Source organism: Vicugna pacos, chromosome 32, assembly GCF_048564905.1.
Source record: "Vicugna pacos chromosome 32, VicPac4, whole genome shotgun sequence".
NCBI classification, from domain to species: Eukaryota; Metazoa; Chordata; class Mammalia; order Artiodactyla; family Camelidae; genus Vicugna; species Vicugna pacos.
In genome coordinates this window covers 5,161,192-5,179,911 of record NC_133018.1, presented here as the reverse complement: position 1 = coordinate 5,179,911, position 18,720 = coordinate 5,161,192, and the positions used below count along the sequence as shown (strand labels likewise).

Below are 18,720 nucleotides of genomic sequence, written 5' to 3'. Positions count from 1 at the left end.
ATTTTTTAATATGTATTAATATATATATATTTATTTTTTATTATAGTAAATGGTGCTCTGTTAAAGAGTATAATTATTTTTATAAAGAAGAAATCTATTCAAATGTAATTTTCTGTGATATGCTCTCATACTTATAATCGAATAATAAACATAGAATTATATTTTGCTAATTTACTGCATTTTGGTAAGAGGGAAATCAAGATAAACCCACACGTTAATTCCTTAACCAAGCTCATAGTAAACTTTTCTTTTAAACCACTAGTTGTATACTATCATTTATAACAACTTATCACAATGGATGGTGTTTAACTGTACGAAACACAAAAGATATTTAACATATACTTAAAATCTTAAACCAACCACTGTCTCAAACATCATTTTAACACTCATATCAAAATGATAAAGTATAGCAATTGACAGATATGACACATTAAACAACACTTATAAAAGAAGAAACTTTAATGTGAAATGAGATAACATACTAAGTTTAATAATTTTACTTCTGGAGAATGAAATGTAATCTTGAATGCCACCCCATCTTTTCCATATGAAACAAAAAAGTAGGTCATATGTCACTGGCTTTAATAGTTTTTTATTATTGATTTTTCTTATGCCATATGAGTATTTTGTATTTTTAAAATGTTTCATAAAGAAACTTTTGCTTAAAGGGTAAGTATTTTTAAGAAAGAAAAATATCCATAAAAAGTAAAAATAATTTTAAGTATGATTTTGTCTTTTCTCAAATGCAAGGCCATTTTTTGTTCTAAACTTTATTCATTTTATGTAAATACTGTGCTGAAACATAGTCCACATCTGCCTTTTAACATATTCACTGGAGTTTTAATTCTTTGAAAGCGGGAGATGTATTAAATCTTCCTCATTACTGATCAAATTATTAGATAATCCTATGTATCAATTGAATTTAACAAGCATTTAAGTGCTGGCAACATGCCAACAATATGTTGCAATAGGAGGCAATTTATAAAACAAGTAAAATAGGTTCTACACCCTCAAGCTTCTCATAGCCTATTGTGAGCAGAAAAATATTAAAAGGTAGAATGTATTATTGAATCACTATGTTGTATAACCTGAGACTAGTATAACATTGTAAATCAACTATACGTCAATAAAAAAAATAAAAGGAAGAGAAGGCACTCAGGACTTAGCTAGAAGGTTACTTAAGGATTAAGATATTTCAATACAAAACTATTAAGATATTTCAGTACCTAAGCCAGACTTTATGGAACCCTAAAGACAAAATATTTGAATTTGATCAGAGATTAAAAAGTCTTTGCATATATCACATCTCCTTGTATTATGTTTTAAAAGAATGATATCTCTCATTTATTCTTAAAAATATTTAAGGTGAAGATCCGTTAACTTGTTTTTATGAACCTAACCTACTTTCATTGCTAGCAAACTATTTAATATATATAATTATATTACATAAATTTTTCTTGCTACAATTTAGCTGTCTTGCTGGAAGCATAATTGACTTCATTCTAAATTGTAATCTCTCCATTAAATTTTATGGTGCTGCAGTTCAAATTTTTAAAGCTTAGGAATTGAAAAATAACACCTAAAATTCAAAATCACTAAAATCATTTGATATTCTCAAGTAAAAACTTTTACTAAACATCTGTGACAGATAGCTAAAATAGAATAGTAAATAGTATAAATATTCTTTTGTATGTCAAGTGTTTAAAAAGAACACAGAATATATAATGTATGGAAAAATATTTCAGCCTTTATGTTTCATATTGTTTTACTACACAGCATTATCAGCAATTCTTTTTGTGTAGTACTCTTGTGTACTAAATGTTACGTCATATATATTTAAGTAGAATGAAATTATAGTTTATAGTTAGATATAAAATAAGTCTCTAAAATGTATACAGTTTATATCTAGGGCATTTAAACATATTTTTACATTAAGGTTAGTGCTTTTCTGAATTACTGTTCATTACAGTTTTTTATATGATTTTCTAGAGAGAAAATCCATATAAAATGTTTAGAACTATTATTGGCACAAAGAAATCACTCTATAAATATTACCTAGTAGTAATAGTGTTATTGGCTAAATGTTTACATTTCTGAATTAAAATGTGAAAATAATTTAACAGCAAGTTTGCCAAAGCTGAGAATTTCATCCCTATAATTTCTTAATTACTTAGTCATGCACGTTAACAGTCATCATGGCGTAATAGCTATCTTGTGTTTGAAGTGGTTTCCTAGACTATGTTTTTATTTTATGTCTGTTTCTGATCAATGAATTAGATCACTGGTAATATGCTGAAATTTTCATTGAGATGTTTCTGGTTATTAAAGTAGCCAATTCATACATATAATATTTAATGAGTACATATAATATGTATACAACCCACTATATGCTTGGATTATGTTACTTTGTTTCCACAATAAATAATCCTAAGATGATAAGATGTTCCATGCTATAGCTGTATAATCTTTCACCTATAAAGAATGATTATGCATATTTGAAAGTAAAATGTAAAAGGAGTCCATTATACAAAATAACTTTTAGTAGAGAAACAAATTTTGAATTCTGTTTGGCAGATCTAGAAAGACAAGAGACTTCCTACCGTGTGCTCTGTAGAACCCAGATCCACCAGTTTTCGCCTCATCAAATTTTGAAAAACAGTTATAGGACTATTCAATTTAGTATGCATTAGTGTTTCCTAAACATATTGCTTCACAGAACGATATTCTACTCATTCATTTTTATTAAACTTGACAAACATATACAACCAAAGTTCTATGAAACAAACTTTGGAAAATAGTGACAAGAAATTCAAGTGTATGGCACACAACAATGAGGAAAAATAAAGATACATACAGCTAGATATTAATGGGGGAAAATTTTCCACAAATGTTTAACACCTCACAGCTTTGAATTCAAGAAATTTAAAAGTGTTTCCAATAAATAGGAGTTCTTCAACGTAATCAGATTTTTGAAACAGGAACATCACTCTCCATAGTTTTAAAGTAAGTAAGCAGCAGTAGGGCAATAGAAGTTTGTAACAACAGGGAAATTCTGTAATGATCACAGACTGACTTACATTTATCAATTATTCTACACTGGATTTGCAACTGGAATTGCAATACATGTTCTAGGGCTTCACTCCACAGTCTGATTCAGGATATGTAATTGGGGCCAAGAATTCTACATTTTAACAAATTCTCCAGGTGATTCTGATGCATATGGTTCATCATTCACAGTTTGAGAAGCACAGATAAATGCACAATATCTCTAATAAAGAGAGATCTCACAAATATTAGTACATAAGGACAAAGACTCAGGAAACTTCCTTGTGCGACAAAGAAAATAATTAGTAAATGATTATACAGAGGGAGATGAAATGAAAATGAGACTTAGACACTGTAGTATCATCCTACAAAGATAAAAAAAATGCAGGTATAAATTTACAGGACAGGCTTTGAAATTTCAAGCTAAGTTTTCTGGACTTCACAATACACCAGATGGCCTTGACAGTGTCATTGGCTGTTGTTAAATAAATAAATGCTTGTAGCTCCTTCCCCTGTAAAATGTTATATAGTATTGCATATGGTGTGTTAGAATAAATGAAGCCTATCCCACCCCTCCACACCAATATCTTTGGAACCTGTGAATATATCATACTAAATTGCAAAAATGATTTTGCAGATATAATTATGTTTAAGGACTTTGACAAAGGAAGATTGGGTCTACCTGGATAACTAAGGCTAATCTAATGACATAGGCACTTAGAAGCTGAGAATTTTCTCTAAAGTCAGAGATGTGTGGGAAAAGAAGGTGGTAGAGAGATATTTTAAGAAGGGGAAGTCAGATTTCAAGTATGAGAAGGATTCAATGCACCAGTTGCTGACTTGGAGCTGCAGGGCTTACATACAAGGGAGAGACTTCTAGAAGCTGTGGGCAATAGATTCTTTCCAGAACCTTCTGATAAGAGTCTAACCAGCTGACATTTTTATTTCAGCCTTGTGAAACTCTGAGTCAAGAAACTAACAGAGATCATCAGGACTTTACAGCTTCAGAACTGAGAATATATTTTTGTTGTTTTAAGCTGCTAAATTTTTGGTGGTTTGCTATGGTAACAATAGAAAACTAATACACATGGTAGAGGATACTTATCACAAATCAATACCTGAAGGTGTCCAATAGCATCATAACCAATCTGTCAATACCACCTAGATGCCTAGTACTTCATATTTTAAGTCAGGACCTCTCAACCATACATTTAAACATCGTGAAGATACATGAATCCATTTTCACTGAAGCAGAAAAATAGACAAATTTGATGTATATGTAGAAACAATGGAAAGCTATGGGAATATTTTTGAGTATATTTCATGAAACTTGACAGTCAAACCAGAAAATGTGACATTATAATACATCTTCCAAGTTACTACATTTTCAGTATATGTAGTATTTGCCAAAAGAATAAACTAATCTAAAATATCTTTATACTTGATGAACAGAGTACAGGTTTTCTGTTACGGAGCATTTAACAAAATTATTATATTACTAACTCCTTCAATATTGCCAAAATTACACTTAAAATTAAACCTTTGTGCCTGTAGTGTTTTAAACTATGAATTAAGTTGCCAAGATAAAAATAACTATTGTGAAAGGACCTTCAAAAAATAATGATTATTACAGTCACAATGGAGAAAAATAAGTCTTGGAATGCATCCTCCCATGCTAGGCAAGAAAAATAGTTCAGAAGTCTATTAGGTAAAAATAATGTTTGCAACTGCTGCAATATGGCATTATTTAGGATATAAAAGAAAAAAAATATGTTTACTCAATTGTTTGCTCGAGGGTATTTTTCCCCACTAGGGAAAAAGCACTTGTATGAAATGTTTAGTTTAAAACTTTCCCCACATGCAAACTGTTAACCTTTATATTTAAGCAATTCTATTTCATACATGATTGTTACATTATATGCTCTTTAAACATATCATATTTTGAATTATTATGTGCTTTAAAAAGTAACTACTGCTGCTGCTGTATGTGTGTGTCTCTTATGACGATATTGGATCTCATGTGATACATTCTGGTAATATGGTCCTGGGAAGGTGAGTTGAATTCTGTTATTCTATTCCTATGGATGTAGAAGGGGCCCCTTCCTAAACTAAGTGAAATTTTATTGTGAAGTCACATCGAAAAGAAATTACAGCTACATGACCTCAATCTGAAACTGTTGGGAACAAGTTGCTTTCGCCTTTAGAATTTTTTCACATTTTAATGAGGGAAAAATGTGCAGATTTTTGATACCATCAGCAGAGCCTAGGGTATCACCCCATTATCAAACAACATTTGTATGGTGAAACATGAGTACCCATGCTATGCAGGAGAAATAATTGCAAAGATTATAAATGGCCTCTAGTCAAATCAGCTTAGGTCAGATTTTTGATGCCAAATGAGTTTGTACCAAACTTTCAGATAAAAACCTTTCAGTTTTAAGTACTTCTTTATTTGCCTCTTTGTGGTTAAGAAATTATGGATCTGTGAGACTAGAAAGACTCGCTTAAAATGGAAAATGTCAACTCTCTCTCTTAATGGACTCTTCTCTTGATTCTAACTTGTAGAGAACCCAAATTACCAGTTTACTTTAAGGCAGAGGGGCAAAGAACAGAAGAGAATAGGGTGGAGTTTGTAATGCCTGAATCTCGAATCAGGCCTTGTTTCCTTTCACTCTCACATTTTGTTCCCTTTAATTAAGATCTAACCTTATCTATAGTGATGTCATGATATCATCTAAGAAGATTTAAGGGAAAGGGTTTCCTCTGTCTAGGTGCACTGCAATGAGACATTAAAGCCTGCCAAGTCTAGTATTTTATTATACATTGATGATGATTCAGAAGGTGAATTTTGGTACAAGATTTGACGTAACAGGATGCACTGTATCTTCCTTCTGGGCAACTTTTCTTCTATTTTTACCCTGGAGAATTTGGTTTTGCATTAAAAACTGGTCAGTGGTCCTTTTATATTACCATTACTTACCTTCGTAATATACTTTAAATCCATGAGCACTAACTGCAAAATCACTGGTCAAATGCAGTGAAAACACAGATTTGGTACTTGTCACTGGCGGTGGCAGATGGAATCCTGTTAACCTAAAAACATAAATCGGATTAACTGTTAAGAGTTATCGACATTTTACCTAATAAAGTTGAAAGAGTATTAAAAGTCATTTTATCAAATCCCCAAGCTCTGTATAAGTGTGTGTGTGCGCGCATGTGTGTGTGTAGTGTAAATTAATTTATGACATGTTGGTTAGAACATATCACACATCAAAAACAATTACATAAGTTTATGTAAATATACATTTATTTATGTATATGTGTATGTGCAATTACTGTTTATCATATCTATCGTATATATCATCTACATGAAAATATTGATCAATTCAAACTTTGGGAAATAAATTACGAGCGTAAGTGTTGGTGCATATTTTATGCTGTTGATTTTAGCAGTATTTAGAAGACATTTTTGTCAAATAAATTATTTTCCTGAAAGTTTAAAATATATAGAGTGGGAAATACTTAGACCAATTTAATATTAAAGAAAGAGATGTGATCTAAATATGAAATCTTGAAGCTGAAGTGTCTATAAATGAGAAGTGGTTCTGTTGTATCAGATGCCAAAATTCAGCAAGTGATATTAAAATTAATAGATTCAAATTACTTTTTGGTTAATAATGCATATATTTACATAACAAATATCTGTCTGATATTTTTTCCGATAATTTATTACTTATTTTTCTAATAATATATTGCATATAATTTCAAGCTCGATTATATAAAAGATGATTTACAACTGACACTTTATAAACCAGAGAAGACAAATTAAAAATAAGAAAGAGCACATTCATGGGATACAATTTTTTTAAAACTAACGAAGATGGCTATTTTTTAAAATTTTTGTTTGAATTGCCTGTATGTTATTTTCTCATTTTTTATTCTTAATGTAAGTGTGAGAATTAAGAATTTTATGCAATGGAATTATGCTACTTTTCTTTATATACTTGCTATTTTGCCCAACAATATATAGGTAAAATTAGTCTATACTGAATTTATGATATATGTTCACTTCTGAATAGCAGTAGTTTCTGTTTGTCTCAGGCCTACTTAGTCTAAAGATGTTTAAAGAACTCCAAAGAGATTTTGTGGGCTAGATCTGCCAATATTTACCCTATTTAATTTTTTATAAAAAACATTTAAAAATGTGCATTTATTACTTTATTTAAAAATAACCAAAATAAGCCCATTACATGTTGATATAAATAATGTAAATAATAGGAAGTAACTATCTTTTCCAAAACAAAAATTTAAAAGAATACATTGTATTCTGTTTTTGCAAATCTCTTTAATTGGCCTGTTAAAGAACATAGCTGGAATTTCATATCTGCTTCTTTGTTCAATATTTTACAATATGTTATTTCACTTTATGTATATAAAGAACCCTGATCTAACTTAGATATTTAATTGTAAAAGGGAAGAGTATTCTAGTAGCTTTTGCACGTAAACATGGACACTCTTCTTTGATACTACACAAAAACTTGACTAGATACAATGTTGAGTTGAAACCGTATCACTTTTTTGCACTCTGTTACATTAAAATCTGTTGATTCACCCTGCCTTTTTAATAGATTTTTTTTCACTCTTGCATTTTTTGACATTATGCGTTGGTCATTTGAAATATATTGGTTTGACAGAGTTAGATCTTCCAAATATTGATATATTTCACTATAAAATATTTTAAAATCACACCTATTTTTATTTGTACTCATCTCATGAAAATCTTTAAACTTGGGGAAGCTCTAAAGCTGACAGTGGATTTAAGTTTTCCAAAATTCTAATTTTATACTTGAAAACTTCAGATTTTATCATTGACAGCAAATCCTGTCATTTATCTTCCTTGAACAGGGAAACAGTTTTATGTTTTTGGAGGGAGGGGGAAAATATATACCAAATACCTAAGTGTGACTAACCATAGTTTATCTGTTAGTCATTCTTTCAAATAAAAATGTTATTCCATGATAAAAGTGGCTAGCTCAGCTAGCCCGCTCAAACTGTTTCTCTTCAAGAGAATCATATTATCTTGGTAGGCATAAGAAAGGATTTTTTTTTTTTTGCACTTTTTTCCATTTTGTCATACTGGTCAATAAAAAGAAGTGTAATAAAGGGTGGCCATTTAATGAAATAATTAGACAATGACTACTAGTACAATTTGAAGTCACTAACTGTGTTGTGTTAATGCACCAGCAGTTTTATACCCACCATCACTTTTGTACAGGAGGGCAAATGTCAACCCAGAGAAAAAAGGTGTATAATATCTCACTATTATTATGGAAATAGTTTTGTTTTTGTGGAACCCCTGAAAAATGTTTCAGGACTTTCAAGAATTCCATGGTTCACATTTGAGAACCATTGTTGTATAGAAATCTACTGCAATAAATATACCACAATTCATTTATTCACTATTGATGGATACTTGGGTTGTATATACTTTGTTCAGTGTGTCTTCATCAACATTCTTGTAAAAGTCTACTCTTAAAACACTTATGTAGCATTTCTCTGAAGTGTGTAAGCATTTACAATTTTAAATTTTCCTATTTTTTACTGCATAAGGTATACTCTGCAAGGGTATACTTTTTGGTTAACAATGCTGTCAAACTGCCTTCTAAATTCCTTTACGATTTTCTCTTTTTTTCCCTGATTAGAAGTATGTCTCTTAAAGTATAAACATATAAGTTGCTTTAGTTATATTTTGTTACTAATGTGTATCTCATTTCCATTATAGGCAGATAACATTTTCTGTATGAATTTAATCCTTTGACTTTTTTTGAGACTAGCTTTATGGGTAGGATATTGTAAATATTTTATTATATGCCTGGTTTTCTTATAAAAAAACAAGCATATTATTTTTCTGTTCCTAATCCAAGTTACCACAAACTTAAACAATACCCATTATTGTCTCACAGTTATGTGGATCTAGGCGGAGAGTAGCTCAGCTGATTCTCTGCTTAAAGCCTGATAAGGCTGAAATCATGGTATCAGCTTGGTTATGTTACTTTTTTAGAACCTCTGGAATTTCATTTGCTTCCACTTCCAAATTCAGAAGGCTGTTGCTAGAATTCAGTTTCATGCAGTTGTGGGACTAAAATCCCTGTTTCCTTGCTGGCTGATGGCTTGGGATTATTCTCAATTTTTCAAAATAGCCAGCATTCCTTGGTTTGTGGCCCCTTTCCTCCATCTCCAGAGTCAGCAATGGCAATCCAAGTTTTTCTCATTCTTAAATCCCTATTGTTTCCCCTTCTACCTTCTCTGTGCTGTTACTGCCTTTGTCCTCCAGCTGGGGAGACTTCTCTGCTTTTAAATGCTAATGTAATTCAGTGGTGCCTAAGCTGATAATTCAAATATCTTCCTATTATAACATATGTAATCTTAATTCCATTTGAAACGTTCCTTTTGCCAAGTGCTATAACATATTCACAGGTTCCAGGGGAACCATTATTCTGGGATTATTACTCTGCCTTATATAATGAGTATGTATCAGAGGCTAGGTGCAGCATTCAGTATATGCTTTGAATAAATTTGTTAACCCTGTTCAAATGGTGTCTGTGCTAACTTTATTTTTTAAATCTGAGCTACTAGATACTGAAAGAGATATGCTGAAATCTCCCAATATGATTGCAGATTCTTATATATTTCTTTGTAGATATGTCCATTTTTAAGTATATTTCCGGCTACATTATTAGGTGTATACAAGTAAAAATTATTGTATTTCCTGGTGAACTAGATACTTTGTCTTTTATGAGATGACACTATTTCTAAAATGAGTTGATCTTAAACTTTATCTTATCTGATAGTAATAAATCTACAATTTTCATTTATTAGAATTGAGCTGGAACATCTTTTTACCTTCAACCTTTTGGTATCCATGTTTTTTTGTTTTTTTGTTTTTTTTTGTTTTTTGTAAATGTGTCACTTATAACCAGAATATACTTGAGTTATACTTTTATATAGGTAATATACTTTTATAAGCTAATATTATAATATTGGCTTTTTTTGCTTCAATGACCTATAATATACATATAGAAGTTTACATAAATCAAAATTATACATACTGTAGAATTATCACCAATGAAACAAATTTCAAATCAAGAAATAAAACATTGCAAATAGTGCTGAGTGCCTGCTTATGCTTCCTCCAGTTCAGTACTATCTCAATCCATCCCAAGGGTAACCCTTACACTGACTTCTGACAAAACAAATTAGTGTTCCATGTCTTAAAAGTCTGTATAAATGAAATTACATAATAAAATTATTCTACTTCTGTTTTCTTTGATTCAGCATTACCTTTGTTTTATTATAGCAATAGTATGAAATGTAACTTTCCTTGCTACATAGGAATCTGTTTTTTTAATATGCCTTAATTTATCCATTCTACTGTTAGTGGACTTCTTTTTCCCAGTTGGGTCTTGAATAAATAGTACTGCCATAAACATGTGTTACATGTTTTGTAAGCATATATGCATAGTTCTCTTGAGAATATATCTAGTACTAGAATTGCAGGGTCATTGGGTAACTTGTTGTTAAATAAATAATTTTCTAGATTTTTTTCAACATTATCTCTTGATATAAATATGTAAAAATAAAATAGTTCCCACTTTGAATGCTCAGAGTATTTTTTTTTCAGAAAAATAAGGAACATTGTCAGGGAGAAAAATGAAAAATAGTTTTGTAACAAAAAAGTCTGAAAACCTATTTACTTCATAGCTAGACTGTTACAATGTTATGTATGATATGATATTATGAATAATGGCCCTCCAAAATTGCCCAGGCTCTAATGACTGTAATATTTAAATGTGTCACCTTATATGACAAAAGGAACTCTACAGTTGTGATTAAGTTAAAATCTTAAAAATGAGAATTACCCTAGATTATCTGGATGGGCCCAAAGTGCTCACAAGGGTTCTTATCACAGGAAGGTAGGAGGGTCAGAGAGAGACTAGGAGGTGTGACAGTGAAAGCAGAAGTCTGAGTGAAGCAATTGCTGGCTATGAAGCTGGAAGAGGGACACAAGCGAAAGAAAGGCAAGCAGCCTGTACAAGCTGGGAATGATAAAGAACAGATTATCTCCTAGAGCCTCCAGAACGAATGCAGACCTGCTGACACCGTCCTTGAACTCAGGCCAGTTAAATACATTTTGGACTTCAGTTCTCCAGACCGCAAGATAATAAATTTATGTTGTTTAAGACATTAAGTTTTCAGTCATTTGTTTCATCAACAATAGGAAACTAATACATGGTTCTCTTTTGGGCTTTGAAATAAACATTTTAAAAAAGTGTCTAAAATGTTAATTTATTCTATAAATAAAAATGGAGGTCCCATGGACTCTAGTGACCACTATAATCACTGAGACCCATGTTGATAATATGCAAAACAAGTAATTCAGAGCCTATTGTTGCAACATTTATTTGAATATAATGTTTTTAAAAACCTCTCTTTGTAGGTAAAATATGCAATTTCATCCTCAGAGTAGAAATCATAGGGACTGGAAGAAATTACAGACTTGAAGAAGTTCACAGTAGAACCAGGTCTAGAGCTACAACACATTCTTATGTCCCGTTTTTTAGTGAACACCCTGTCATTGTCTCACTGTCTTTGGCACAGTAATAAAATCAAAACGTTGAAAGATTTGAACTACTAATGTGCATATAAACATACAAATTATTTTACATGCAATATCAGATTTATTTTTACACTCATTCAAATTCATTAAATAATCCAATAGTTTTTATAATATTTTGAACTTTTTACCATTAAATTATCCAAGATGATAGAGAAGGACAATGTGAAAAATTTTTCCCATTTATCAAAAGCTAGTTTTCTGCAATTAACTTTAAATAATCAGCATGTAATAGCATGTTATACAATGAGAGATCTAGTTTTATTTTTCATTTTAGTGAGAGAAAATGTATGTTTTAAAATTTATTTTTATGATACTTGTATCATTGTGAGGATTTGCAGTATCTTGTTTTACTCCATTCTGTAATACATTGCTTGATTGATTTGAAAATAAACTGTCAGTCATGAATCCCATTAGTTACTTTTCCTTACAAGACTTCATTTTGTAATTTAATGTTTATATGTGATTATTTATTAACCATCTCTCTCCTTTGTACACTAAACTTTGTGAAGTCAAAGTTTGGAATTCATGCTTCATGCAATGCTTACCTTATTAAGAGGCTCTCAATAAGCAGCTGTTAAATTAATGAATGGGAGTGATAGGAGAATATGAAAGCCGTTAGAGCACTTTCTTTTTCAAACCAAGCATTGTGTTCTTGGAACAAAGTTCTCAAGAATCATAAGAATGTCCAGGGACTCCACTTGTTAAGAAAATGCAGGTTGTCTGAATGGTAGTCAGATAGTACCTCTGTAGAGACTCTTGTTCAGATTTATTTTATACCATGTTATTAACCTCAAAAGCTTAAATGGAGATCATATATTTTATGTGCATCTATTTGAAATATCTTCACGATATAACTATATAATTAAAAACCTCATTTTTCAGGTAAAGCTAATATGATTTGTATTCTTAATATGAGTTACAAATTATAGTACTTAAATATACATGTATTTTACCTGAACTTAACACATTTTCTAGATATTGTGAAAGCATAACATTTTATGAATGAGAATAATATTTTCCATGGAATAATTTGTACCAATTCAGATATTTGTGACATTCTTAAGTTATTCTTATTACCTTATATTCTTAAATTTTTCATATATTCTTTAATTATTACCTTATCAATTATATTTTCTCCTATTGAAGTATGGTAAAGTTCAATAGTGAATCACAATTTATGTTCCTTTGAAAAGAATACCAGAGTGTAGCCCTATTTTTCTTGAATTACAATTAAATAAATCAAAACTCAGAAATGATCAATACATTATTTAAATTCATACAAACTGGTAGGCAGTGTAGCAAAGATACAAACCCAGATTTCCAACTCCACTCTGTTTCTTTTTCCACTATGATTTTCTCATAAGGGAAGTGATTTTTCCATGAAGGCAAAATGGGTGTCTTATTCTGTCCTTGTTTCTCCACAATGCCCATGTAAGTTTTGTAACAAATATTTGGAATAGATAAAAATACAATTTTACCCACATGATAACTTTAAGTAGTTGAGGCTGGTAAGAACTGTATCATAATTATAAAGTCATTGAGTTCGAGGCCAGAAAAGTAATGGGGAACCACCGTCTGTACTTGTTGATACCTTTATAGCAAATATTTCCAGTGATTCATAAAGATATTTCCCTACTGGGCAAACTAAATAAAATTAGCAAACAAATACATCAGTGGAAAATCCTAGGATGATGCAATGTAAATTTCCTTCAGACACTTTGTTTTCAATAAAAATTAAAATTTGAGAAGTTGTGGCCAGTAAAGGATTGAAATGTATTCATTTTGCTAGGTAGCTACTTAGCTGTTTGCCATCACTACAATCAATATTTTCTCTCACCATAAATTTAATACTTAAAAAGTGCATGTAAACTCAGATTAAAGGACAGTCATTTCCTTTTCAAACATACAGTTTCGTGAAAAATTCACAGCATTTCCTATATTTCACATTTGTATTTGGTGAATGTTTTGTCATGGACCAATACTAGTTTGTGGCCGTTGTTCCAGTAAATTCTCTCTGGACAGAATGACACAACATGTTTGTTTTTTCATCCTACATTTAATAGCTTCTAATGTATCATTCCTATTTTCCCTTTGCCTAATTTCACATTCACTCCCAGTCACATTTTAGCACTTTGTTACTAATTAGGCAAAACACTCATCAGAAACAGGAATATTCTAAAATTCATGCACTTAAAGCAAGTGAACTTGTCACTTCTCATGCCTCCTTTTAGATGAAAACATTCTTTAAGCATTTCCTTTTACAAAGATTTAGGACCATTACTGATATTCTGTACTGTAATGAGTAAATGGTCACAGGGAGAATTAAATGATTAACTTACAACTCTATATTAATGACTAATATGAAAAGTGCTAAAATAATTATTTGGTAATTAATGCAAAACTGAGACATTTAAATTATAAGAAATTCATTTAAAAATGTCAATATGTATGCTCTTTAAATCACAGGCGGCTCATTTAAGCTTTTTTTTAAAGAATTAATGGCAGTTAATGTGCCATTTTACAGCTTAATGTAATGGAAACCCTTAAAACATGAAGGCTGGTGGATAAGAATGGTATCTGTATCATTATGTAAATGTGTTTATCAACTTTTAACCAGGACATGTTATTTCTTTTTTTTTTTTTTTTTAGAGGCAGCACTTTAAGGTTTAATGAACCTTTTTTTTTTTTCAAAAAAAAAGTATTACTTTCAGTAAAACATTTTACCATTTTATCTGACTATGCATTTACATTTTGTTTTTCCTGCAAGGGGGGATTTACAGTAACACTGTACTTCTACTGTAAAAATAAACACTTGAGATATTTAACTTCCTGAGTGACTTCAGTCGTACATCAAACATGATTTAATGAGAAAATTCTAAACTTTCATAATGAAACAGCATGTGTAGATTTAGATTTGTATGATCAGTTAGGGTTAAACTCAAGAACATGTCACAGAACTTACACTTAAGCTCTCTAAGAAGTTAAACAGTGTGATTTATCCCCAAACTTTACCAAGTTTCTCAAATGTTAGTAAAATGAATCACTGAAATTACATTTTCTTATTTATTAACAAAATACTGAATCATTTCAGATCATCAACTTGAATGTTTTCCATTATATACACCAAAATCTGGTTCCCTAACAAGAAACTTCTTGCAATACAAAAAGGTAACAAATAACTAAAATATCTGCTTCATAGTACAACTAATTCATATAATACATCCTTTCCTCAACTGTCTAAAATGATTAGGAATTGTGGAACTTTCTTTTGCATAAAACCCTTTCCTCTTCTTAAAGCCCTGAGGTGAAAGGTCATTAATGTAATAAAATTAGAACCACAATTCTTCTCATTTCTGTATTGGACAGCTATTAGGTTTTTAAAATTTTATAAAGAAATGTGGCAACTTGTAAAGCTGCTCTACACAGTTTTTTAACAAAACATTCCCAGACCAACTTAACAAAAAGGGCCTAGAATAGACTTTATAAAACATCCTTTAACACTTGTTAGTGTCGAGGTGAGCGCCATTTTCCATCTCTACTGCTGTCTCTTCTGCTATCATAGTCATGGCTCCAGCCATCATGACTCCTGTCTTCATAGAAGAAATCATCTCTGCTTCCCCTGTAATGATGGTCGGACCCATGATCAGGGTAACGCTGCTCACGGCTATAATGTCTATCCACTAGATAGGAATGAGAATTCTGTCTGACTTTACGCTGTGATGATGGTGCATCTTGGCGCCACTGGGAGCTTGAAGACTGGTTAAAAGTATGATTATGTGACTGAACTGATGGGGAAAATCCTGACTGATCCAGATGTGGAGAACCAAATTTCCCTCCATATGACATCTGTCTCAAAACATTATTCATCACTGCTTGTCTTTGAAAATTTTCTGGAGAAGAGAAAGATCTTTTAATTATCTGTGCTGATGCAGTCATGTTATCCACAGTCCTTTCATACCTGCTAGGAGATGTGGAAGCGGGGCTTGAATTTCCAACGTGATGCTGGGGATACAAACTGACCTCCTGTGAGGCATGACTACTTCCTGATCTAAACTGAATTTTGATGGGTCTTCCAAAAAGTTTGATTCCATTAAGTAGATTCATTGCATAAGGAACAGATACTTCATGTTTGAAATTCACAAATGCAAACTGCTTTGGTTTACCATCCTTATCTTTTGGAATTTTCACTTTTATTACTGGCCCAGCCTGGTGGAAAAGCTCGAAAAGGAGCTCCTCTGTCACCTTCGTTTCAAGGTTGCCCACAAGAGAGTGCGATCCGCTTCGGCTGCCGCCGCCCCCATCTCAGCGTCGCCCCCTCCCGAAAAAGGCCGAAGGGTCGCCGCCGACGCACCCACTGCGCACTCTCGGAAACCCCACGTCCGCGCGGCCCCAGGCGTCACCGACGTAATCGTCAATCACGCCGGCTCTCAGCGGCGTCGACGTGCGCTGCGGGACTGCGCATGCTCTGGAGGGGAGCGCTCGTTACGGGCGGCCTCTTGCTCCGCTGCCGCGCCGGTGATGGCTTTTGAGGAGGTCGGGCTCCGCGTTCGAGACGGGCCGAACTGATCCGCGGAGCCGCGAAGGGCCTGCCCCGGCCGAGGGACGGAACACAAATACTGCGGGCAGTGTTTGAAGATGGCCCTGAACTATGCGTCGCTGTCCGCCGGCGACCGAAGGAGCAGGGTGTCCCACCGCTCGTCCCTCGGAGACCTCAGCTCGTCGGCCTTAGCGTTGGCGATGGTCTCCGGAGACAGCTTCCTCGTTACCAGGCCCCAGGCGGTTCTCCCAGAACTTATTCCGCGGCCGGCGGTGCGGCTGAACGTCCGGGGCGAGAGCCGTCGGGCGCCTGGGGGCGGCCGGAGCCTGACCCGCTTTACACGGGGAAGGGAGCCGGATGCGCGCAGCCGGAGCCGCCTAGCCCGCTTCTCACCGTACCCCGCGCCCGGGGCTAAGCTCGACCTCCTGCGAAGTGTGCTCCAGCAGCGTCTGGCGGCGCTCGGAGGCGTGATCGCAGCCCGTCTGGCGGCTTGAAACGAACACCTCCCTCCGCTCCTCAATGCGCTTGTGAACAAGGCCTCTCTCAAATCCTTTCCTGGTGCTACTGAAGCCTTATTTTTAGAGGGACGTCTTTTCATTCTAATATAAAAATACGTAGGAGTCCTGTTACTCTAACTGAGCGCAAAGGAAAAGTTCTAGGACATGTTATTTCTGAGAGACTTGAGCAGGGAGAATGACTAGATCTATATACTATCTTTAACAATGTGATCAAAGGTCACATTGCCTTTCAACTGATTACAATATTTCAAACTTTCTCTAGTTAAAAGAAATAATGAAAAGTCACAATTTTAAATTTAATGGCTATTAACATAGTACTGCTCATAGGGAGATAGAGGGAAAGCAGACATGGGGATTGGAAAAGACATAGAGAGCGAGCTTTATATAAAAATAAAAGCAGTAACACTACCAAAATCCCAGGATTTTGTGATTGCTAAATAAGAGAATTCACATGGAATGGCACTGTGTATTTTGTGGAACCTAAGAAATAGCCACTAAATGTTAGTTTCATTAGTGCTTTGATTCAAAATCCATTGCCCTTTTATCTGTACTCAGTAGCATGCTAAGTCTAAGACAAATTGCATTACAATCCAGCATTCTTACGGTGATTTCTCATTATTCACAGTAAAATTTTGGGATCTGAATTATCTTACAATTTTACTTTGGTTGTACAGTTCTTACAAATGATCCAGGTGATATACAGGGAATTCTCTGCTGAAACATACTGTTAACCTATTTAATTTCAAAATGAATGGAAAAAAACACAGGAACAAGTAGATATTTAAAGTAATGACTGTTCTGTGAGAATAAATCATGTATACTCTATTGATATCAGGCTATATGAAGCACAGCATCATAATTCATGTTTATGTCAAGATGTCAGTAATTATAATATTAAAGGAAAAGATGGTTGTGGCAATATGTGAATGATTAGATCATTTGCTGAGAGAAATGAGCTGAAGCTTCTATGAAATTTAAAATTCCCAGAAAAGGCATCATGTATGAGAAAGGCAAATTTACAATGTTAGGAGTATGTGCTATGTATACATTTAGATACGGAAATGTATATAAATAGTGATCTATATATGCATATGGTTATGGATTAAGGTAAATATGGATATGACTAGGAATATCTTAAAGATACAGATAGAAAAGTAGGTAACCAACATTCCTTTCTAGTATTTTCTGATCTTTCCACTGTATTGAGGTGCCTGTAAATCTTGGAACTACACTTGCCAGAATACTTCTCTTTGCAAGCTGTGTTGCCTATTAGATTTTGCCAATGAAGGCACTTCCATAAGACTTGGAATGGGAATTAAGAGTGTAAGCCATTATTATGTGTTGGTATATGGGCAGCAGTAGGTGTTAGGGGTGAGGTTTTTTCCATCAGCTTATCAGAATTCCTGTTTAAAGCAATTGTTTTGGTGCTGCAAAAACTTGAGTTCTCAATTAGTGTTTTCCTGTGATTTCTGCAAATTCCTGATTCCTTGAAAGCTAGTGAAGGTTCTCGCTGACCTTCATCCCCCAGTCTTAAATCCAGAATTCTTGTTATTAAATGTGTTTCTGTTTTGAGTATGTCAGTTTTTTTTTCTTTCTTGTCTGAACTCTGAGAGATGAACAAATACTATAAAACCACCATCCCATGGAGGAAACATTTTCTTCCCTCAAAACATAGCTTGAATTATCTTCAACTCACTATTTCTAAAGTCATTCTATTTACAGAAAACTCATTCTTTCCAGTGACTTTGGGGTTCATCTTCAGGATCAACATTTTATCCAGGACCTATGAAATATACTACTAGAAGTTTACTTCAAAATTCAACCTTTTCAATTTCTTCTCTGCTACAAATACAACAAAATTTCTATGATGTCCTCTCTTTCTGATTTTCTCTTTTTGATTCATTGAGTCATCTATCTTTAAAGCTGTAAGTGACCATAATTCT

The 18,720-nt window shown here is 33.1% G+C and overlaps 2 protein-coding genes and 1 pseudogene across 3 annotated transcripts in view; 2 read left to right on the top strand and 1 right to left on the bottom strand.

Annotated features, from left to right (window-relative positions):
* The window catches only part of LOC116279754 (ankyrin repeat domain-containing protein 26-like), a 139,430-nt gene extending 133,215 nt beyond the window's left edge, over positions 1 to 6,215 (top strand). For both annotated transcript variants that reach the window (XR_012066263.1, XR_012066264.1), the window contains exon 38: positions 3,996 to 6,215. The gene's annotated coding sequence lies outside the window, so the exon portion shown is untranslated. The remainder of the gene's footprint in view (positions 1 to 3,995) is intronic.
* Positions 6,216 to 15,176: 8,961 nt separating this feature from the next.
* On the bottom strand, positions 15,177 to 16,090 carry LOC102525921 (RNA-binding protein 7 pseudogene; annotated as a pseudogene).
* A 260-nt stretch (positions 16,091 to 16,350) lies between these two features.
* On the top strand, positions 16,351 to 18,352 carry LOC140690863 (uncharacterized protein C11orf71 homolog). The gene has a single exon (XM_072953005.1). The coding sequence runs from the start codon at positions 16,358 to 16,360 to the stop codon at positions 16,751 to 16,753; it is 396 nt and encodes a 131-aa protein (XP_072809106.1). The 5' UTR covers positions 16,351 to 16,357; the 3' UTR covers positions 16,754 to 18,352.
* The last annotated feature ends 368 nt before the right edge of the window (positions 18,353 to 18,720 follow it).

Excerpts from the sequence above, each read along its gene's own strand:
- LOC140690863 (XM_072953005.1), top strand. The coding sequence starts at position 16,358 with ATGGCCCTGAACTATGCGTCGCTGTCCGCCGGCGACCGAAGGAGCAGG.